At 37.2% G+C, this 24,334-nt stretch overlaps 1 protein-coding gene across 1 annotated transcript in view; it reads right to left on the reverse strand.

Moving 5' to 3' along the window:
- Positions 1–24,334, reverse strand: part of Malrd1 (MAM and LDL receptor class A domain containing 1) — a 745,053-nt gene that overhangs the window by 678,864 nt on the left and 41,855 nt on the right. The window contains exons 5-6 of the mRNA XM_021156265.2: positions 20,448–20,544; positions 4,185–4,331 (exon numbers count right to left, since the gene is read on the reverse strand). Coding sequence (XP_021011924.1) covers positions 4,185–4,331; positions 20,448–20,544 — 244 coding nt within the window. The remainder of the gene's footprint in view (positions 1–4,184; positions 4,332–20,447; positions 20,545–24,334) is intronic.

Genomic DNA, 24,334 nt, shown 5'->3' on the forward strand with positions numbered 1-24,334 from the left:
GAAATTCCTAGGCAAATGTTTGGACCTGGAGGGCATCATCCTGAGTGAGGTAACACAATCACAAAAGAACTCAAATGATATGTACTCACTGATAAGTGGATATTACCCCAGAAACTTAGTATGGCGAGATATAAGATATAATTTGCAAAACACATGAAACTGAAGAAGAAAGAAGACCAATGTGTGGACACTTTGCCCATGGAAACAATAACCCATGGAAGGATTACAGAGACAAAGTTTGGAGCTGAGACAAAAGGATGGACCATCTAGAGACTGCCATATCCAGTGATCCATCGCATAATTAGTCTCCATACAATGACAGCATTGCTTACACTAGCAAGCTTTTGCTGCAAGGACCCTGATATGGCTGTCTCTTGTGAGACGAGGCCGGGGCCTAGCAAAAACATATGTGGATGCTCAGTCAGCTAGTGGATGGATCACAGGGCTCCCAATGGAGAAGCTAGAGTAAGTACCCAAGGAGTTAAAGGGATCTGCAACCCTATAGGGGGAACAACATGATGAACTAACCAGTACCCCGGAGCTCTTGTCTCTAGCTGCATATATATCGAAAGATGGCCTAGTCGGCCATCACTGGAAAGAGAGGCCCATTGGACTTGCAAACTTTATATGCCCCAATACAGGGGAATGCCAGGGCCAAAAGAATGGGAATGGGTGGGTAGGGAAGTGGGGGGCGCTATGGGGGACTTTTGGGATAGCATTGGAAATGTAATTGAGGAAAATACGTAAAAAAAAATCTTTAAAAAAAAAAAGAGGGAACATATCAGGGCACAGTCACAATCAAAAGCAAAAATCAATCTCCAATCATCCAATGTCTGGGATCCAACTCACAATCTTCTGGGTTCCTCCAAGGACTTGGGTCACTTCTCCAGCCATGCCCTTTGTAGCACATGCGTCATCTTCTAGGCTCCAGATGCCTATACTCCACTGCTGCTGCTGCTCTTGGTGGTCATCTCATGGTACTGGCATCTCCAATACACTGCATGACCCATTCAGTCCTGGGCTGTCAATTGCAACTGAGGCTGCCCCTTCACCAATGGCCTTCCATGGCCTCTCACAGTGCCAAGCCTCAGCTGCTCTGCATGACCCCTTCATGCCTTCAAAACCAGTACTACCTGGTAACCCTTACACATGACCAAGTCCCGCTGTAGCAGGAGTACAACATTGGCTATCTCTGGAACACAGCCTCTTTGTGCTTTCAGAAAACACTTCCCAGAAGAAGTTACCTCAACGATGCTGGTCTCTTTTTAATCACCGCTAATTTCTTAGCTCCAGCTGACCAGCATTAATAGTCCCAGTAATGCAAAATTTTTGCTTTAGTAGTTCTGGTATCTTGTTAATCACAGCTGATTCTTCAGCCCTAGCTAACCAGAACTACAGAATCTTCACAATCAAAACATCAATGGCCTTGAAAAGAGTCTTTAATTTTTCCCTCTGAAATTTCACAAGCCAGACCTCCATCTTCTGCACTGTTCTCAACATTATATTCCAAGCTCCTACACAACATCTGACAGAGCTCTTAACAATGAATGAATCTTCAAGCCCAAAGTTCTAAAGTCCTTCCACAATACTCCTCAAAACATGGTCAGGTTGTCACAGGAATATCCCACTATGCTGGTACCAATTTGTCTTAGTCAGGGTTTCTATTCCTGACTGATAAACATCATGACCAAAAAGCAAGTAGGGAGGAAACATTTTATTTGGCTTACACTTATATACTGCTGTTCATCACCAAGGAAGTCAGGACTGGAACTCAAGCAGGTCTGGGAGTAGGAGCTGTTGCAGAGGCCATGGAGGGATGTTCTTTACTGGCTTGCTTCCTCTGGCTTGCTCAGCCTGCTCTCTTATAGAACCAAGACTACCAGCCCAGAGGTGGTCCCACCAACAAGGGGCCTTTCCCCCTTGATCACTAATTGAGAAAATGCCTTACAGTTGGATCTCATGGAGGCATTCCTCAACTTCAGCTCCGTTTTCTTTGATAATTCCAGCTGTGTCAAGTTGACACAAAAGTAGCCAGTACAGTACAGTTAGCATGTAGAAGAATGCGAATTGATCCATTCTTATCTCCTTGTACAAAGCTCAAGTCCAAGTGGATCAAGGAACTCAACGTAAAATTAGAGACTCTGAAGCTCATAGAGGAGAAAGTGGGGAAGAGCCTGGAAGATATGGGCACAGGGGAAACATTCCTGAACAGAACAGCAATGGCTTGTGCTTTAAGATCAAGAATCAACAAATGGGACCTCATAAAATTACAAAGCTTCTGTAAGGCAAAGTACACTGTCAATAAGAACAAAAGTCAACCAACACATTCAGAAAAGATCTTTACCAGTCCTAAATATGATAGGGGACTAATATCCAATATATATATAGGATATTATATATATCCAATATATATAGGATATTATATATATATATATATATATATATATATATATATATGTATGTATAAAGAATTCAAGAAGTTGAAATCCATAAAACCAAATAACCCTATTAAAAAATTGGGTACAGAGCTAAACAAAGAATTTTCAATTGAGGAATACTAAAGGACTGAGAAGCACATGAAAAAATGTTCAACATATTTTATCATCAGGGAAATGCAAATCAAAACAACCCTGAGATCCCACCTCACATCAGTCAGAATAGCTAAGATAGAAAATTCAGGTGAGGGTAGATGCTGGCAAGGATGTGGAGAAAGAGGAACACTTCTCCATTGCTGATGGCATTGCAAGCTGGTACAACCAGCTGGAAATCAGTTTGGTGGTTCCTCAGAAAATTGGACATAGTACTCCCGGAAGATCCAGCAATACCACTCCTGGGCATATACCCAGATGATGTCCCAACTTGTAATAAGGAAGCATGCACCACTATGTTCATAGCAGCCTTATTTATTATTGTCAGAAGCTAGAAAGAACCCACATGTCCCTCAACAGAGGAATGCATATAGAAAATGTGGTACATTTACACAATGGAGTACTACTTAGCTATTCAAAACAATGAATTTATGAAATTCTTAGGCAAATGGATGGATCTGGAGGATATCATCCTGATTTAGGTAACCCAATCACAAAAGAACACACATGATATGCACTCACTGATAAGTGGTTTTTAGCCCAGAATACCCAAGATACAATTTGCGAAACGCATGAAACTCAACACAATAAGAAGGAAGATCAAAGTGTGGATACTTCGCTCCTTTTTAGAATTGGGAACAAAATACCCATGGAAGGAGTTACAGAGACAAAGTTCAGAGCTGAGACTGAAGGAAGAACCATCCAAAGACAACTTCACCCTGGGATCCATCCCATAAGCAGCCAACAAACCCAGACACTATTGCATATGTCAACAAGATTTTGCTGAATAGGACCCTGATATAGCTGTCTCATATGAAGCTATGTCAGTGCCTGGCAAATACAGAAGTGGATGCTCACTGCCATCTATTTGATCGAACATAGGGTCCCAAATGAAGGAGCTAGAGAAAGTATCCAAGGAGCTGAAGGGTTCTGCAACCCTTTAGGAGGAACAACAATATGAACTAACCAGTACCCCCAGAGCTTGTGTCTCTAGTTGTATATGTAGCGGAGGATGACCTAGTCGGCCATCAATGAGAGGAGAGGCCCTTGGTCTTGCTAAGATTATATGCCCCAGTACAGGGGAATGCCAGGGCCAGGAAGTGGAAGTGGGTGGATTGGAGAGCAGGTGGAGGGGAGAGTTTATAGGAGATTTTCAGAGAGGAAGCTAGGAAAGGGGATAGCCTTTGAAATGTTAATGAAGAAAATATCTAGTTAAAAATAAACGAGAAGGAGGTCTGGGGTAGGAATGATGGGGAGGCACACACAAACGTCATAGTAACCTACACTAGAATAAAAGAAGAGAACCTAGTATTGCAGTGCTAAAGAAGACGGAATGGACTTTCGTTTTATTTTTCATACACTGATACATCCATATAATAAGAAAGTAATTACATTAAAATGGACAACAGTTAGTGGAACATAATTTTTCTTTTACAGATTTAAAAGCAATTTGTCTTTCACTTTTGGGATATATGATATATTGCACTTTTATTAATATATATGCTTATCAATACCCCTGGCTTTAAGACTTAATGCTCATTATAATAAAGCAGGATTCTAACAATCATATAAACTGCATTACAGTTTTTTTGGTACCTTCATCATGGCCACTTTGATCCTGCCAAGGTACAGAGTCCAGTGAAGGGACCTCTCCTACTTTTGTGCACATCCAAGAAGTTTGCCCAGCAGATGCCTCAGTTGTCAATCCACAGGTGTCAAGGTCAAATCCACAAGTCTGGCACACTAGAGAAGAGAACAAAGGGCTTTGGTAGGTTATTACTATCTCCTAGAGTGCCTACTTAACCACCACTGTGTATTATAACAAACTAAGAGGTCTTCTGTAGAAGGCACATTACTCTCTTGAACAATTAATTCAATAAAGCTTTGGATCCAAACAGGTTTATCCAACCTTCTACAACTGGGATATGATGCTTTCATCTACAAAGTGCATTCTGGAGAACTATATAAGTACATTACAAGAAGACATCATACTGTTTTAAGTAATTTTGTGTTTGATCAAATTCATAGCTATCATGGGGTGTATGTGACCCACATCGGCAGACAGAGATGCTAGCTTACCTAAGCCACTCTATTTACAAAAGCTTTTAATTTGATAAAAATGTGGATCAAATGTGGATGAAGGATAGGATGCGGGGGTTGTGGAGAGGTAACCAGAAAGGGGGATATCATTTGAAAGGTAAACAAATAAAATAATTAATAGTAAAAAATAGAATTGTTTTCGCTATCCTGGGTCTTTTGTTTTTCAACATGAAATTGAGATTAACTCTTTCCATGTATATGGAGAATTATTTTGGAATCTTGATGTGGATTGTGTTGAATCTGTAGATTGCTTTTGGTAGATGGCCATTTTTACTATGCTAATCATATTAATCTATCTTCTGAGGTCTTCTTCAATTTCCTTTTTCAAGGATTTGGAGTTCTTATCCAACAGATCTTTCACTTGTCTAGTACAAGTTACACTAAGGTATTTTATACTATTTGTGTCTGTGGTGGCGCACGCCTTTAATCCCAGCACTTGGGAGGCAGAGGCAGGCGGATTTCTGAGTTCGAGGCCAGCCTGGTCTACAAAGTGAGTTCCAGGACAGCCAGAGCTACACAGAGAAACCCTGCCTCGAAAAACCAAAAAAAAAAAAAAAAGAAAGGATGCTGTTTCACTATTATCTTTCTCAGCCTGTTTACCATTTGTATAAAGGAAGTCTACTGATATTTGAGTTAATTTTATATTCTGCCACTTTTCTGTATATTGTTTATCAGCTATAGAAGTTCTCTAGTATATTTTTGAGGGTCTCTTATGTATACTATCATATCAGCTGCAAATGGTGGTACCTTGACTTCTTCCTTTCCAATTTGCATCCCCCTTATCTCCTTTTGTCATCTTATTGCTATAGCTAGAACTTTGAATACTATATTGAATAGATACAGAGAGAGTGAGCAGTCTTGTCTTGTCCCTGATTTTAGTGGGATTGCCTCAAGTATCTCTCCATTTAATTTGATGTTGACTGATAGTTTGCTGTATACTGCTTTTATTATGTTTAGGAAGGGCCTTGAATTACTGATCTCTCTAATACTTTTAACATGGACGGATGTTGTGTTTTGTCAGATACTTTTTCAGCATCTAATATATATATATATATATGTTAAATCCATTTGGTTCATAACTTCTAATAGCTTCACTGTGTCTCTGTTTAGTTTCTGTTTCAATGATCTGTTCATTGGTGAGAGTATGATCACCCACTATTACTGTGGGAATTTCATTGTGTCTTTTTTTTTTTTTTTTTTTTTGGTTTTTCAAGATAGGGTATCTCTGTGTAGCCCTGGCTGTCCTGGAACTCACTCTGTAGACCAGGTTGGCCTCAAACTAAGAAATCCACCTGCCTCTAACTCCCAAGTGCTGGGATTAAAGGCGTGTACCACCACTGCCCAGCTCAGTGTGTCTTTTGAGCTTTTGTAAAGTTGCTTCTATGAATGTGGGTGCCCTTGAATTTTGGGTGGATGTTCCGAATTGAGATTTCATCTTGGTGGATGTTCCTTTGATGACTATGAAGTGTCCTTCCTCATCTTGCTTGAAAACTTTAAGTTGAAAATTTATTATATTGGATATTAGGATGGCAACTCCTACTTGTTTCTTAGAAGCATTTGCTTGGAATTTTTTTCTATCATTTTACTCTGAGATAGTGTCTGTCTTTATCACTGGAGTGTGTTTCTTGAATGCAGCAAAATTTTGGATCATGCTTGCGTATCCTGTCTGTTACCTTATGTCATTTATTGAGGATCTGAGTTCTTTGATGTTGAGATATATTAAAGAAATATGATTGTTAGTTCCTGTTATTGTTTTTTGAGATGGAATTATATGTGTGTTTTTCTCTTCTTTTGGATTTGCTGTAATTAATCTCCCCCCATTGCCCCCCCCCACTCCTGCTTTGGTGTAGATACTCTCCTTTTGGTTGGACTTTTCCTTTAAGAATCTTCTGTAGGGCTGGATGAGTGGATATATATTGTTTAAGTTTGGTTTTGACATGGAATATTTTGTTTTCTCCATCTATGATGGTTGATATTTTTATAGGGTATAGTAGCCTTGGATAGTATTTGTTTTCTCTTAGGGTCTACATGGCATCTGTCCAGGATCTTCTGGCTTTTAGAGTTCTGTTGAGAAGTCTGGTATAATTCTGATAACTCTGCCTTTATACTTGGCATTTTACCCTTACAGTTTTTAATATTCTTTCTTTGTTCTGTGCATTTAGTGTTTTGATTTTTATCTAACAGGAGAATTTTCTTTCCTGGTTAAATCTATTTCGTGTTCAGTAGGCTTCTTGTACTTTTACAGCCATCTTTTTCTTTAAGTTGGGGAAGTTTTCTTCTATGATTTTTGGTGAAGAGGCTTTTGGGTCCTTTGAGCTGGTAATCTTTGTTCTCTTCTATTCCTCTTATTCCTAGGTTTGTTATTTTCATTGTGTCTCAATGTTTCCTAGATGGTTTGGGTTGGGAGATTTTTATGCTTTGCTTGTTCTTTGACCATTGTGTCAATATCATCTAAGGTATCTTTTATGTCTGATATTCTCTCTTCTATCTCTTGTATTCTGTTGTTGATGCTTGCATCTTCAGTTCTTGACCTCTTTCCTAAGTTTTCCATTTTCAGGGTTGCCTCTATTTGTGATTTCTTTTTTTTTTCTACTCCCATTTTTAGGTCTTGGACAATTTTATTTAATTCCTTCAGTTTTTTTTGGTTATATTTTCCTGTATTTCTTTGAGAGATTTGCTTCCTCTTTAAGGGCTTATACCTACACCTATTTAACTGTGTTTTCCTGTATTTCTTTAGGTTTAAGAGTTATTTATATCCTCCTTAATGGTCTCTATTATCTTCATGAGAGGGAATTTTAGTTAAGAATTGTACTTTTCAGGTATGTTGTGATATCCATGGCTTGATGTGGTTGGAGAGCTTATTTTTGATAGTGTCAAAGTATATTGGCTTCTGTTGCATATGATCTCGTACTAGCCTCTCCCCATCTGGTTATCTCTTGTGTTAGCTGGCCTTGGTGTCTCTGTCTGGAGCTTGTCTCCTGTGTCCCTTAGTTGCAGCAGATCTCCTGGGGGATCTGTAGACCTAGCTGCAGCTGGTTTACTATGAGCCCCAAAGACTATTGCCCTGGTTGCAGAGGATCTTCTGGAAACCCTGTAGACTGCTTCCCTGGCTGAAGTAGATCTCCTGGGAGTCCTTCAGAGTGTGTAGTGTTGACAGAGAGTAGAAGACAGGCTGATATTTCCCAAGCATGTGCAGACCAGAAGAGAGAGGGGGTTCACACATAGGGTAGGATTCCTACATCTGCTTTGCTCCTAGGGGATCCCTGCTGCTGCATTTATTTTTGTGGCTATCCTATGTGTTGCCATGGCTGCCCTCAAGCAGGAACAGATCAGAGGGCCCTGACTTGAATTTTAAATCCAAAAATTTTATATGATTATAAGACAATCTTTAATGGTATGATATTATAAAACATCATGTTAAGTAGATGTGTTTAATCTTGCCCACTGCTTTATTTAGCTATAGACATTAACACCCAGCTAAAACTAAGACATTAAAGTCAACAAAAGTTGATATGTACATGCTCCTATAGCATGGTCTCATGGTTCTACTAATTTTTTCCATACCAACAATATAGACATCTCAATTTGACACTCATATCTCAAGCCTTCATCTATGGAATCAATCCTGCAGAGCTTTGTATCTGAGCACCATAAGTTCTGCTTGGTTTTCAATACTTCATGACATGGTAAAATCTCATTAGTTATATTTACAGAATGGTCATAAGTATGATGAAGGATCCCTTGGAAACACTCACATCTCTCTCAGGATGTTAACATTCAAAAATATGTTCTAAACACTTGTGTAGTCAGATTTCATATTCATGCTCAGAGAAAAAGAGAAAGAGATAAAAAACAGAGATACAGGGACAAGGAGAATAAAGCAACATGCCACTGGTTCTACTAGTTGATCTACTAGTGTCAGTCTAGACTCAGATCAAACCATCAATATTCTCACATCTACACTGACACTAAATGAAGACTCTAGGACTATAACTAGGTAAGGGAATTAATATGATAGATGGCATCCTCTGCAAATGAGATATACACTTGAACTAATTTCTCTGAAACCATTTTGCATGTTGGCTAGTTTGCTGATAAAGATTAGACTTGAAATTAAGATTTGATGTCCTCCCTTTTGTTCTGCTACTTGAGAAAATTCCTACTCTCAGATTCAGAAATACTGAACTTGGCTCTCTTCACATCTGTGCCTATCCCTGGACCAGGTTGCAAATGGTGCAGGAACTCTTTGGTCTTTAAAATTTTGGGCTCTGGCCAGTTCAACATTTACTTTCACATTATTTTTCAGTTTGATGACTTCTTCTGATATTGGTTCCTGAAGAAGAACTTTGAAGAAAAGGCAAACTCTATTGCAACTTCAACTTACTTCTGTAAGTGCTGCCAATTCTCCCAGATTCCAACTCTTTTCCTAAGTCTTAAACTTGCCCTGGTGATGAAGAGACACAGCTCTTCTTAATTCAGCATGATAACCTCTGATGACACTAAATTCTCCTTCTTATAACTTTAAGTGGCCCACTCTGCAATGATCACCTGACATGTATAGCTCACTTCTTCTAGTACCTCAACACTAACAAGACAGTCAAATGTTTCTTAGTGACACTAGTGGAGAATAGCTGGCATATATAATGTTATCCTATAAGATCATACCACCTACTGTTCTGGAACTATCTTAGCTTCTTTTAGAACTTTCCATTGTATTTTCTCAATGGCAGCTTTATTATATCAGCATCTGATAGCCTAATGTCTTACATCTTCAATTTTCTTCATATTCTGTCATGTCTTCATATTTTTTTACAGTTGTCAAGACAGGGTGCTATTCTTTATTTTCTTCTCATGCACTTTCAGTATTCTCAAAGAAAAACTAAATACAACACTCTATCTGGTGCTCCCCACATTTATACAACTACCAGGCATAAAGAGAGGACACAATAATGAAAACTGAAATTAAATTTATATTCGCAACTATCCAGTTTCTTCAGCATGGCATCCCCATTCTCATCTCTTCAGTCTTAGCCTTCCTGTTCTTTCACAATTTCTGCATTGTCAGTTAATTATCTCTCTTTACACAGTGGGAAAATGAGAGAAATCAAAAGAGACCTATACAAGCCATACCCATTCCTGCTGTATACACTGCACCTTCTCCTGTCAGCTGTCCATACTCTCCCAGGGCACAATTTTCATTTGTACAGAAATTGTGTATTCTGCCTATTTAAGGATTCTCTCCAGTAAGTCCATTCTCTCTTCTCTATAGCTACATGTTCTCTTTCTCTATGAGATCACTCCCTTTGGTACCAAAACAACAGTATTTCATCCATCTTCAAAAGACTCAAACCGTCAACTTACTCTGTAAGGACTACTGATTCTCACAAACTCCAACTCTTTTCCTGTGCTCTTTAGCTTGTCCTAGTGAGTTTTTTTCTTTTCTTAATGCAAAATTTTATTATACAAAATCCACTGGTTAGGCCATTTGAAACTGTTTACTTGAGTGTCATTTTTTTTATACCTGCAGTTATACAATAAAACCACTTTGTACTTCCAAAATATTTCATCATTAATAAAACAAAAACAAAACAAAACAAAAAAAACCCATAGCTGTTATTGGTAAAGTCCCATTCTCTCCACTGTCTCAGATACTACCTGCTTTCACTTGGAATTTACCAACTCTGCATTTTTCATACAAATGATATGATGTGGCACATCATCTTCTAGATCTAGCCTCTTTTGCCTATCATGTATTCATATTGCCTCCATGCTACATTCTGAATTTTAGGACTATTTTTGTTTGTGTCATGGCATTATATAATCCCTGCTGACCATAAATTCCCTATCTTCCCATCTCTATCATCCTCCCAAGTTCTAGGAATACAGGCATGTACTGCCAGGACTTACTATACTCTTAGATTCAAAGATGACCTTGAATTCATGACCTTTCTGCTTTTGCATTTCTCCTAAAGAGAATCATTCAAAGAATTCCTTCTGTGAGTGAGACAGAAAAGCCATTTCTATGATCTTATAGTAAACCAAGCTTATTCCTGCAGGCCTTTGCATTTACATATCTTGCTGAAATGTGCATTTGTTGTTCTCTAGACCCTTTGGCTGTCTGCTCAAATTCTATCTGTGCACTTAAGGTCAGCATGCTGAATGTGCTATTTAAAACTTTACTCATTCATGCTCACCTCTGGTGCCTGCTTTCTCAGTTCTATGTTCTTTTACTCACAACTGGACATAAAATATATTTATTTGTTGTTTTACTGAATGCATGAATATCAATTGCCTTTTGAGTATTGTTTACCTCAATGCCTAGAAACACATTTGGCAGAATACAGATGTTAATTACATATTTATTTCTTTAACAAATGAGTAAATGACCAAAGGAACCAGATTGAAAGTATTTTAGGGTCTCTAGAAATCATCTTATATTTTATTTGTAATAAAAGTGTATCAACTGGGCAATAGCAGTGATTTACCAATACACACATAATTTGGTTTTTCAAAGTGAGAGTTTGAAAATGATGAATATGCAAATTGTCTTGAAACTAAAATACACTGAAAATAAAATTGCACATGCAATTTAGAAAATGATGACAATAAGTGAAGCCAGGATCTAACAATAACAATTAAAATTGTAATTTTGTGGGTTCATATCAGTGCTACGAATCTTCCTTTTAGAACTCTTATTATTGAGCATAATTCCATGAAATGTTATTTATTATATCTAAGTTATCATTATTTATACAAGACTTTAAAAACTATAAGCAAAACTAGCAAAATATTTAAGTGAAAATTATATTTATTTGGGATGTGTTTCACACAGGTAGGTATGAAACATTATCTTTTCTTTTTTAAAATTTAATCACTATTAGCATTTTCCACCTGCAATAAAATGTATAGGCACAAATCAAGGTTTGTATTTGGATGTGGTTCATGTACGTTGCCAATAAATCTTCTGGAAACATTTTATTTTACTGTATTGAATACAGTGGCTTGCAATCACGCACAGATACTATATTCATTCTTTCTCCCCACCTCCCTTCTTCTCCCCTTCCCCTCACTTTCTCCTCTCTCCCTTACTTCCTCTCTTACATTGCACTGCCATCTCAATTTACAGAAATACTTCAGAGAGGTAGTCAAAAATCTCTCGTCATCAGTAGAAGGGATTTTTGCCAACCATTTCAAGGCATCTAGATTAATGAAGTCACATGTCTAAAGGGAGCCATCCTTCAAAGCTTATCTTACACAAACAGGTTGTATGCAATTGGCCAGTAATTCTTATTCATTAGATAATAAATTCCAGGTCTCAAGGCTATTGCACTGAAAGTTATAATTGACATCCAATTTTTACCACAGAGGTTTTAGACAATTTTTTGTCAGTTTTCTTTAAATCATAATGAATTTAAATTAATGATTAATGTTTTTAAAATGTTACTGGAAAGCTAACGTTTTAAGGTAAGTAGGATTTTAGTTAACTGAGTAATACTTATGCATCATGAAGATTATAATTAAGTAATGATTTGTACATTAGTGACATTTTACAAATGAAATTAAAGCAAAGTCCTGAAAACCCAATCAAAAAATATTCACAGAATTTCACAATATTCTGACTATGAGCCACAGCATGCAATCATTATAAAAATTATAATCATCAATTTATTCAAGAATCAATCAGCGTTATTCAAGAATCACTGATTAGACACATTTTATTTCAGCACGGTCACGAGTATTCATTTCTATTTTGTCTTTGCTAGTTTTGGAGAGTCCAAATGGTATTTCTTCCAAGAGATGAATTGTGAGCTTTGTATATTGGGAAGGACAACAGTTGTATAGAATGGTATTTGTAGAAGTGTTGGAAATGTCTGAAAGATTTCCCTAACATAAAAAAAGCTTCAATTTTATTGTCTCACCTAAGAACTAAGAAATTATAAAATCAAAATAATTATGTATTTCTATAAAGTTGTTATTTTAGAGTAAAATGAATGTGCTTACACTAAAGCAATAGGATATTTTCCTCTACACATATAATTACCAAGGTGTGCATAAACTACTATCTACAGATTTCTTTTTTTATAATTTGGTATTTATTTCATTTACATTTCCAATGCTATCCCATAAGTCCCCCACACTCTCCCCCCCACTCCCCACCCCCCCACTCCCAATTCTTGGCCCTGGAGTTCCCCTGTACTGAGGAATATAAAGTTTGCACGACCAATGGACCTCTTTTTCCACTGATGGCTGACTAGGCCATCTGCTGATACATATGCAGCTAGAGACATGAGGGCTGGGGGGTACTGGTTAGTTCATATTGTTGTTCCACCTATAGGGTTTCAAACCCCTTTAGCTCCTTGAGTACGTTCTCTAGTTCCTCCCTGTGATCCATCCAATAACTGACTGTGAGCATTCCACTTCTGTGTTTGCTAGGCCCTGGCATAGTCTCACAAGACACAGCTATACTGGGTCCTTTTAGCAAAATCTTGCTAGTGTATGCAATGGTGTCAGCGTTTGGAAGCAGATTATGGGATGGATCCCCAGATATGGCAGTTTCTAGATGGTCCATCCTTTCGACTCAGCTCCAAACTTTGTCTCTGTAACTCTTTCCATGGGTGTTTTGTTCCCAATTCTAAGGGGCAAAGTGACCACACTTTGGTCTTTGTTCTTCTTGAGTTTCCTTTGTTTTGCAAATTGTATCTTATATCTTGGGTATTCTAAGTTTCTGGACTAATATCCACTTATCAGTGAGTACATATTGTGTGAGTTCTTTTGTGATTGGGTTACCTCACTCAGGATGATGCCCTGCATGGTCCTGGTATAGCGACTGACAAGTAGACCAATAGAATAGAATTGAACACCCAGAAATGAACCCACACACCTATGGTCACATGATCTTTGACAAGGGAGCAAAAAGCATCCAGTGGAAAAATGACAGCATTTTCAACAAATGGTGCTGGCACAACTGGCGGTTATCATGTAGAAGAATGCGAATTGATCCATTCTTATCTCCTTGTACTAAGGTCAAATCTAAGTGGATTAAGGAACTCCACATAAAACCAGAGACACTGAAACTTATAGAGGAGAAAGTAGGGAAAAGCCTCAAAGATATGGGTACAGGGGAAAAATTCCTGAATAGAACAGAAATGGCTTGTGCTGTAAGATCGAGAATTGACAAATGGGACCTCATAAAATTGCAAAGCTTCTGCAAGGCAAAAGACACCGTCAATAAGACAAAAAGGCCACCAAAAGATTGGGAAAGGATCTTTACCTATCCTAAATCAGATAGGGGACTAAAATCCAATATATATATATATATATATATATATATATATATATATATATATATATATATATATAAAGAACTCAAGAAGGTGAACTCCAGAAAATCAAATAACCCCATTAAAAAATGGGGTTCAGAGCTAAACAAAGAATTCTCACCTGAGGAATACCGAATGGCTGAGAAGTACCTGAAAAAATGTTCAATACCCTTAATCATCAGGGAAATGCAAATCAAAACAACCCTGAGATTCCACCTCACACCAGTCAGAATGGCTAAGTTCAAAAATTCAGGTGACAGCAGATGCTGGCAAGGATGTGGAGAAAGAGGAACACTCCTACATTGTTGGTGGGATTGCAAGCTTGTACAACCACTCTGGAAATCAGTCTGGCGGTTCCTCAGAAAATTGGACATAGTACTACCAGAGGATCCAGCAATACCTCTCCTGGGCATATATCCAGAAGATGTCCCAACCGGTAAGAAGGACACATGCTCCACTATGTTCATAGCAGCCTTATTTATAATAGCCAGAAGGTAGAAAGAACCCAGATGCCCCTCAACAGAGGAATGGATACAGAAAATGTGGTACATTTACACAATGGAGTACTACTCAGCTATTAAAAAGAATGAATTTATGAAATTCCTATCTACAGATTTCAAATTCAAAAATCTACCACTGTTTTATAAATTTATTTTAAAATTATCTCTATGAACTCAACATTTATTTCATCTTCCTTCCTTCCTTCCTTCCTTCCTTCCTTCCTTCCTTCCTTCCTTCCTTCCTTCCCTCCTTCCTTTCTTTGTTCTTTTCTTTTGTTTGTTTGGTTCATTTTTGAGACAAAATTTGTATAGGTTTAGCTTACCTGAAACTTCCCTCAGTTGACCAGGCTGGCCTCAAACTCACAAAGATCTGCCTGTCTCAGTCTTTCAAGTGTTGGGATTAAAGGCATGTTTCTCCACTGCCCATCATCTCCATCCTTTTCTTTATGATTGTTGTTCTGTTTTGTTTATTGAGCAGAGTCTTGTGGTATAGTTCAGGGTATCATTAAACTTTGATACTCCTGCCTCAGTCTTAGAAGAGCAGTGACTACAGGACTATGCCACTATGCCCAGCTTTTACGTTTCCATGTTTTTTTTTTTATTAATACATGTAATTATATTTAAAATAATATATCACATAAATAAAATTAGTTCACGTATTAATTCAAACTGACAGTCTCTGATGCCTAATAGCAATTTCTCTATGATTACAGTACAGGTGACCATTTTATTATCTTTTTCTTTGTCTCCTCTGCACTTATTACCCCTACCACAATTTTGTCCTCACTGTTTCTCTTGGCCTTTGAGTGGATTACTTCAACATTTAAATATTTTGCTACGTTCATCTTTCCCATACCTATTGTCTTGCATTCATTAGAGTTCTAGGAATATGCTTACATTAACATTTTCTTCCAGCAAAAAGGAGAAGTCTTACAGCCTTAGAAATTTGACATCACTTACTTTATGCCAAATGTAGAAGAGTTACATTTCCATTTATTGGATGTATAAGGTGATACAGAAATCTTCCAACAGTGTGTGTATGTATACATATACTATGCATATACATATACAAATATGTGTGTGTGTGTGTATATATATATATATATATATATGTCTATGTGTATGTATGTATTTATGTATGTATGTGTGTATCCTAAATGCAAGTATAAATATTTATACCATCTGCCATCCTGTAACTCCTTATGCTTTTAGGGAAGAAAATTACTCAATATCTAAACTTTTTTTCATATTTATTGTTCTTCCTTCATAGTTGAAGTTATTAATTTTGTTCTGGAGTTGTTCTAAATTTTATGTTTCTGCTTATACCTAGAAAAAATGGCATAGCATTTCCTTTTAGAGATATTCTTCTCGTGATGAATATACCAATAGTAAAAATATAGAATAAAAGAGACAATATGGATTTTGACAGACTGTGGAAAATAGAAATTTATTCCTCAACAGGTAGATTTTTTTCATTTCTGAAGCAAAAATACTTACTTAACTCATAAACTGTTTCACACTACTTACCCCTATTACAGAAACAAAAATGAATATTCAGGAGAATTTTATGTTCCACAGCAAGGAAGGCCATATATGAGAATTGGCTCACCGATGACACAGCCAAAAATATCTCCTCTTCCTTTCTTTCCCTTTCCAGCACCAAAATTGAGGTGTACAGAGTTCACCCACAAGCCAAGCAACATGAGGAAAATATTAAAATGTCACTTTATCCTTGACATTCACAACAAGGAGAGGAACAGTTTAAGTATTTATGTATTTATTTTATTTTAAAGTCATTTAATCATACTTAGCTGTACACATCCTACCAAACGCATGCCTAAGCCTGGCTTGGATCTGAAAGGGTTTTCTGAAGGAAATGCCCAGAAGACATCCAATTGGCTTTGCTTCCATGTCTCTGCTGCCCCCATCCATTCCCAGTCCCAGGACTTCAGAAAACTAAATTACTGACTCCTTAATTGGGATTCTGCTTCATGTCCAAGAATCAGGAAATAACCAGGACTCACGTTTTTTAATTCCAGCTCTGTTTTTAAATGTGGCCTTTCTCATATCACAGAAAATGTTCTGATATTAAAAGTACAAGCCTTATCTTCAAGGCTCTACTAGCTCTTGAGGGAAGCCCTGGCATGCCAATGGTCTGCCCACACATGGTCCTGATGATTAACTGTGCTCAGTCTGTTATATTACTGACTTGATTTGGCTGCTTGGTCCCAGTGGAAATTTAATGCTTCTTAATTTAACTACCTTTCACACTCTTGCCATTTCTAGAATGCATCTGCACCTGAGTGCCAGTACTGGGCAATCACACACTAAACCCTTTCCCCTTTATCAACCAGCATGGTACTGCTGAGCTTTCCTGCTAAACCTTTAACTCTGCTTAACCACATCCTACCATACAAACAAACAAACAAACAAACAAACAAACAACTTCATTTGTAAACCAAACTTCTCTTGGCATTCATCTTCAAAGAATACAACAGGTCCTTTTATATGAATCTTTCATTCTTTTTGTTTTCACTATTAATTTATTTATTCAGTTTACATCCCAATTACTGCCCCCACTTCCCACAGTCTCTTTCATATTCCCCACTCCCCTTCTCCTCTGAGAGAATTGAGCTTCCCACCCTGGGTATTCCCCTATTTTAAAACATCAAGACTACAGCAAAAAGTCACTGTCAAAAGTCCAATAGCAAAAAAAGTATCCACCCAATTCTGGCCTCATTGCCTGTCTCTCTTTTAAGGATGATTTACTAGAGTGGCCAATAGGTATATCTAGTTAGAGAGACTAGTTAGGTGCATCCTCACCCACTGAGCCCATACAAGGCAGCCCATTTAGGGGTAATGATTCCACAAGCAGGGAACAGCTTTAAGGACAGCCTTAAATCCAGTTGTTGGGGGATTCACATGAAGACTGAGATGTATATATGCTTCAGTCTTTTATAGCTTTCCTGAAGGTGACACCCTTTCTAACACCCCATGAGTAATAAGGTCTAGACTTTTACTATCTGATACTATCATAATTCTAGCTCCCAAATGTTGCCCTTTCATAACTATTGGTCGCTCTATGTATAAAATCTCATTCCATGACATCCACCTTATCACAGCTCTGTCTTTCATGCATGTCTGACACCCACATTGATTAAAGACCTCAGTCTGAAAATCTAATGTCATCTTCACTAGTCCCAATTCATACAATGGTGTATAAAATTAGCATATAATAGGCTCAGTTAGAAACAATCACATAAAAAACTTTGAAATATGTAAAGGATGACTCTGGGTTGGTTAGTAACTTATACCCATAGAATCTCAAGTACAGTATGAATAGAATGACTTATTGTGTGAAATATTATAGATGTTGGTGGTGTACTATCTGACTTCAGGATTTTCTGTGATGTTCATTGAACACCATCATCTATTTGCTTTCATCATCATCTCTTCCTCCTCCTCTTTCTTCTTCTCCTCCTTCTTTCTTCTTCTTCTTCTTCTTCTTCTTCTTCTTCTTCTTCTTCTTCTTCTTCTTCTTCTTCTTCTTCTTCTTCTTCTTCTTCTTCTCCTCTTCCTCCTCCTCCTCCTCCTTCCTCCTATTCTTCTTCTTCTTCCTTTTCTTTTTTTCTCTCCCTCCTTACTTTTTCAAAAGGAATTTGAAGTTTTCAATCAAAATATTACATTTATCTTTTGAATATATATTGTGCCCTTCTATCTTGGCCATTATTCCAAAACAGTGATCACAGACAATTAGGAATTGTTTTAGTTTCCACAAATAACAATGGAAGAAAGTTCACTTCTGAAAGAATGGTAGGGTCTTACACTCAAGTTACACTGTCAAATAAAATCCAATGACATTCCTGTGAAATTTTGTAATGTTAATATAATATCACTGGCAAAAGTCTAATAGCAAGAAAAAAAAATCCAGCCAAGTCCTGGAAACACTGCCTGTTTCTCTTTTGAGGATGATTAACTAGACTGGCCAATAAATGTATCTAGTTAGAGATCATATTGTCCCAAATTTCTGCAGAAAATAAAGAGAACACTGATGTGAACAGAGTCAGAAATAAATGTCTCATATCAAAGGGTAAGTGAACACTGACTGTGTTCTTGATTTAGGAATACCACACAAGATAAAATAAAGAGAATACAAAGGGAGATTTGAGCAGAAGAGCAATCAGCAGTGAGGCAGTTTACCCTACAGTTCTAATAGACAGCATTCTTCTGGTCTAATCAATGCCATCCTCTTTTCCTGAAATATCTTGGATATTGATAATCTGATTATTTACTTCTAAATCTGCTTAGAGTAAAATCTATTCACCAGAATTATCTATTTCAGTGTATCCTATGGTAATTTCTTGTGTGATATACAGTGAGCACTGCTAATACAGAACTTTATGTGTTTCAGTATTAGACAGAATGTTCCAGATCTCATGAATCCTACATATCTGCAGGTTTTCATGGTTAACAATGGTTATACTTCACATGGAATACAAATGTTCATTTAAAAAATCCTTGTTCTATCATAAGAAAGCCAACATATCTTCTTGGATCCTGAATTACTAATTAACATAATTTTCAGATATTTGAACTGAGTTCAAATATGGAACTCCTTTTTGACAAAATAAGGCCTACAGTTTGGATGTGAATTGAATCCCCCAGTAGTTTATTTTTTGGAGTTTGATCATCTGTGTAACAACATTAAGAGATGTTGGTGTCATTAAGTGATGGACTGTAGTCAGGGAGTCATTGAACCAAATATACATAACTGTAGAAGGGATCTAATGTAATACTTGTGGTATCCCAGTTAGTTCTCATGAAAGGTTATTATAAAAGTTCAGAAAACTAGATTCCTACCTTATGTTTCTTCCCATCATATACTCTTTTCCTCTTAAGTACTCTTTTCTATGGTGCCATACACAGTGTTGTATTTATATCATGAATTTATCACCAGAGTTAAGCATAAACTATTGAAGACCTAGAACTATGAGCTAAATTAACTTGTTTTCATTATATAGTATCTAGTCTAAGACATTTCATCATGATAAGAGAAATTTGACTACTAAACTAGCAATCTTATTCTGGCATATTACATTAAACTACAATGAAATAAAAGGTAAAGCAAAATTATATATATATATATATATATATATATATATATATAATACTTGCTTATATGATTAAGTTATTAATCCTAATAAAATTATCATTTTAATACTGAACTTTCCATTGGAAAAATATAGAAAGAGAGTTGAATATTAATTGAGTAATATAATCAACAGGTCTTCAATTTGTCATATATAGTTTATCAATATATTTTGATTCATCCCACATAGAAGATAGATTACAACTCTGATTTTCTTCCAGTTGGTATCTTGCAGTTTATTATCAAACTTATTCTCTGATGAGGACATTTCAAGAGTATGGAAGCCAGATTTCTACCAGCTCCCTGGCAGGCATGAAGGTCTCTAGTTTAAATTTAGCTAACCAATATAAAGATCACTAAGGAAATAAAAACCACCAATGAATCACCCTAGTTAATCCTTTATTGTATCAGAGTTTGTGAAAGAGCCTAATTTCACTTCCAGGAAAAGCAAGTCACTGCTGAACAGTGCATTAAAGCAATGAAAAATATGTACTATTAAAACATCACAGAAAAGCAGACCAGATGAAAATCATTGCAATGCTCATAATTTTTTGTTTTGTTTTGTTTTGTTTTGTTTTGTTTTGTTTTGTTTTGTTTTGTTTTGTTTCGAGACAGGGTTTCTTTGTATAGCCCTGGCTGTCCTGGAACTCACTTTGTAGACCAGGCTGGCCTCGAACTCAGAAATCTGCCTGTCTCTGCCTCCCAAGTGCTGGGATTAAAGGCATGTGCCACCACTGCCCGGCTTAAATTTTTAAAGAATAAGAATCAATATGAGAGAAAATGTTCTTACCATCTGCAGGCAAGCAACCAGAACTGAAAGATATGTCATCGATAGCTATAACTTCCTCCTGTCCATGAGTTGCAAGCATTTGAGCTTGAAAAATGACCTGCGCATCAAAGGCAAAACAAGTAAACACAAAACAGGAGGCTTCACTGTCTCATGATGAAAGTCTACAAATAATATACAACCTGGAAGTATTCAGATACCTCACAAATTCCAAGGAAAGGGGATCAAAGCAAATATTTTTGAGAACAAAACAACATAGCCATCATTGTACTGCAAATATCTGGTATAGAGTAGAGGTCATGTCTATCAACTCATGCAGCATTTCTTCTACAGCCAACTTACATTTTTAATTCCAATGAGTGCCTTGTATGTCTTTACATATCTACCATTTATCAAGCTTTTAATCCTAGATTCCATCTTGACCTCTGGACCTTGGCAATTTTTTTTATTTTTACTTCTAATTTTTCACATTTCATTCAGTCTTGTCTGAATTGTTTTTGTGTTATCTTTTACATTACTAGCCATTAATTGAATCAATGCCGAGAAAACTGGCTTACAATGAGTGAGTTTTATGTGATGATGTGTAGACATCCTAAGTTTACATCCCAGAAAATAACATGCTATGATAAATCCATAGAGAGGATCCACTCCATTATCTAACTACCTAAATCAATAAACAATCAGTGCATTGATGGGAGTTTTATACCAACCTCATCAAGGAATGCCAATGACACTTGTGGCTTCATTCAGGTGTGTATGAAACATATGTCGATTGTTCAGTCTTGTTTATTATATAAGCACTATCAATCCCAAAAATCAATATTCCCTCTTAAGTTAATTATTAGTATGGATCCACCAAAACAAATTCCTATTCTGAGTTGCATTCACATTCACATTAACACTATACAACATAGTGTGCCAGTATGATTCCTTACAAGTAAAATGTTATCTACCATTCTATTAAGAATCCAAGAAAATATTTGCAGTACCTGTTGAGTAACCTAAAATATAAGCCTAAGTATAAGTCATATTCCATTACTCAAAACAGAAAACCTGGAGGATTCATGGGAGGCAGAATCATATTGGAAAGATGCCAAAAACATTGTTAGAGCTGATTTCTAAGAAAAGAGGTATGTTTCTGATATGTGTTTGTAAAATAGTCCCTATAAAAATAACCTGTTATAAGGGGCTGAAGCAGGGGTTCAGTGGTTAAGAGCAATAGTTCCTCTTCCAGTGGGTCTGGATTTGATTCCCAGCACCAACATAGAAGTTCACAAACATTTCTGTAACCCCAATTCCAGGGGACTCAACACCTTTACTGACCTATGTAGGTATTAGATATGCAAGTGGTTCTCAGACATTCATTCATATAAAACACTCATAAACATAAAATAAAAAACCTATAAATCAATAAACAACACATATGATATATTTATAAAAGGAAAAATCTTGTACCCAAAGCAGTGAGATACAGAGAAGTAGGCGTTAGCAGTGAGATACAGAGAAGTGGGCGTTAGCAGTGGGATACAGAGAAGTGGGCGTTAGCAGTGAGATACAGAGAAGTGGGCGTTAGCAGTGAGATACAGAGAAGTGGGCGTTAGCAGTGGGATACAGAGAAGTGGGTGTTAGCAGTGGGATACAGAGAAGTGGGCGTTAGCAGTGAGATACAGAGAAGTGGGCGTTAGCAGTGAGATACAGAGAAGTGGGCGTTAGCAGTGAGATACAGAGAAGTGGGCGTTAGCAGTGAGATACAGAGAAGTGGGCGTTAGCAGTGGGATACAGAGAAGTAGGCGTTAGCAGTGAGATACAGAGAAGTGGGCGTTAGCAGTGGGATACAGAGAAGTGGGCGTTAGCAGTGAGATACAGAGAAGTGGGCGTTAGCAGTGAGATACAGAGAAGTGGGCGTTAGCAGTGAGATACAGAGAAGTGGGCGTTAGCAGTGGGATACAGAGAAGTAGGCGTTAGCAGTGAGATACAGAGAAGTGGGCGTTAGCAGTGAGATACAGAGAAGTGGGCGTTAGCAGTGGGATACAGAGAAGTGGGTGTTAGCAGTGGGATACAGAGAAGTGGGCGTTAGCAGTGAGATACAGAGAAGTGGGAGTTAGCAGTGGGATACAGAGAAGTGGGCGTTAGCAGTGAGATACAGAGAAGTGGGCGTTAGCAGTGAGATACAGAGAAGTGGGCGTTAGTAGTTGCCTGCATGCCTGTGGCCCAGGTTACTCCCCTCGAAGCTCATTCAGCATGATGACATTTAATCCTAGACTTCAGGAGACAGATACAGGAGGATTCAAAGTTCCAGATGATCCTCTGTTATATAAAGAGTCAGAGGCCATTCTCTGGCGCAATATCAAGAGAGAGAGAGAGAGAGAGAGAGACAGAGAGACTGGTTGGAGTATAACAATGGCTACTTTTCCAAAGCACCAGGTTTGAATTACCAGAACATTGATGATAGCTCACATTCATCGGTAACTCCAGTCCCAGAGGATCCAACAACCTTTTTTATCTTCCACAGACAAGCACATGGTATATAGACATGCATGCATGCACTCACTTATATACATTAAATAAATTCATACATAAAAACATAAATAAACAATCAACAAATAAAACATTTAAGAAATAAAACTCACTGGGTATATAATTACCATTAAATGTTATTAACACTTCTTATTACAACAGATATTAAGATATGACAGCTATTCTATGGATCATGCTTGTGAATATGAACTTCAATATTTCTATGTGTTGTTCTTTTAATTTTTCTGAGAACTTTTCCAGATGTCTGTGTTTCCTTAGCTCCTGGTAAATTAAGCATATCCCCACAGACACCATATTTAAAATCAGAAGTAGTAATAAATGTTTGTTCCATCACCACCCTCATTTCTTCTCCCCAAAAGATCACCCATCATCAGAGTTCAGCTAGTATCCAGCCTGAAGAAATACATATTTTACTTGACAAATGTCTGCCACTCTCCTGGGTTCTCCTTCCATGCCTTGGATGCCTGCAGGCATTTCCCCTCAAATGAGAAAAATTACTCTAATTCTTAACACACCACACTCTTTATCCAAATTGAAGCTCTCACTTTACTCACTTGCTGACAATGAATCAGACTATGACTCTGTGATGCTCAAAACTCCAAAATGACCTTTTGGGAATCCCTTTCTCCTCGGGTCTCATGTCTAATCATCCAGGACCTATTAAGCCTATTTTCCTTCTAGTCTTGTCTCCACTCCCATTTCCTTATGCTTGATCTATTGAAGCTGCCTTTAAATTGCCTTCCTGCCCTAATCCTCTCCTCATTAGAGTTTGTAATAGATATTATATGTTTATTTGGCTCAGCTAAATCACAGGCTAACTTGGTATGACTAAAGAAAACTTGTGAAAATTGTCTTAACAATAAGTTCCTGACCAAAAATATAACAATTACATAATTATGTAGATAAATGACGCAGGGATAAATGATAGAAAGGCACATATCATTAGAACTTCCTTGATTCATACAGTATACTCAATTATTTTCCAATTACTCTTCTTTCTTTTCCTCATGTTTTTAGACACTATCTCCTTAGAGAGACCAGGTGAGACTTGAACTTAGATTCTTCTGACTCAGTTTTCCAAGTTCTGGAATTGTAAGCATATGTCAGAATACCTAGTTGTCATTTTCCTTTCTAAAAATTTAAAACAATAGTAAATCTAATTTCATGGATCTGCAATATTTTAAAATGATAGACATTCACTAACAATGCAATAGCAGGATAATTTCATGCAACATACCACATAAAAGAATATTTACTGAGTTCATGCAGCAGAGTTGACGACTTTTGGAGGTTTTGATTTCTCTCTCTCTTTTCTAAAACAGTTTAGTTAGACACAGTATAGACAGTTATTA

Source organism: Mus caroli, unplaced genomic scaffold, assembly GCF_978045245.1.
Source record: "Mus caroli unplaced genomic scaffold, Mus_caroli_1 scaffold_2, whole genome shotgun sequence".
In the NCBI taxonomy this organism is placed as follows: domain Eukaryota; kingdom Metazoa; phylum Chordata; class Mammalia; order Rodentia; family Muridae; genus Mus; species Mus caroli.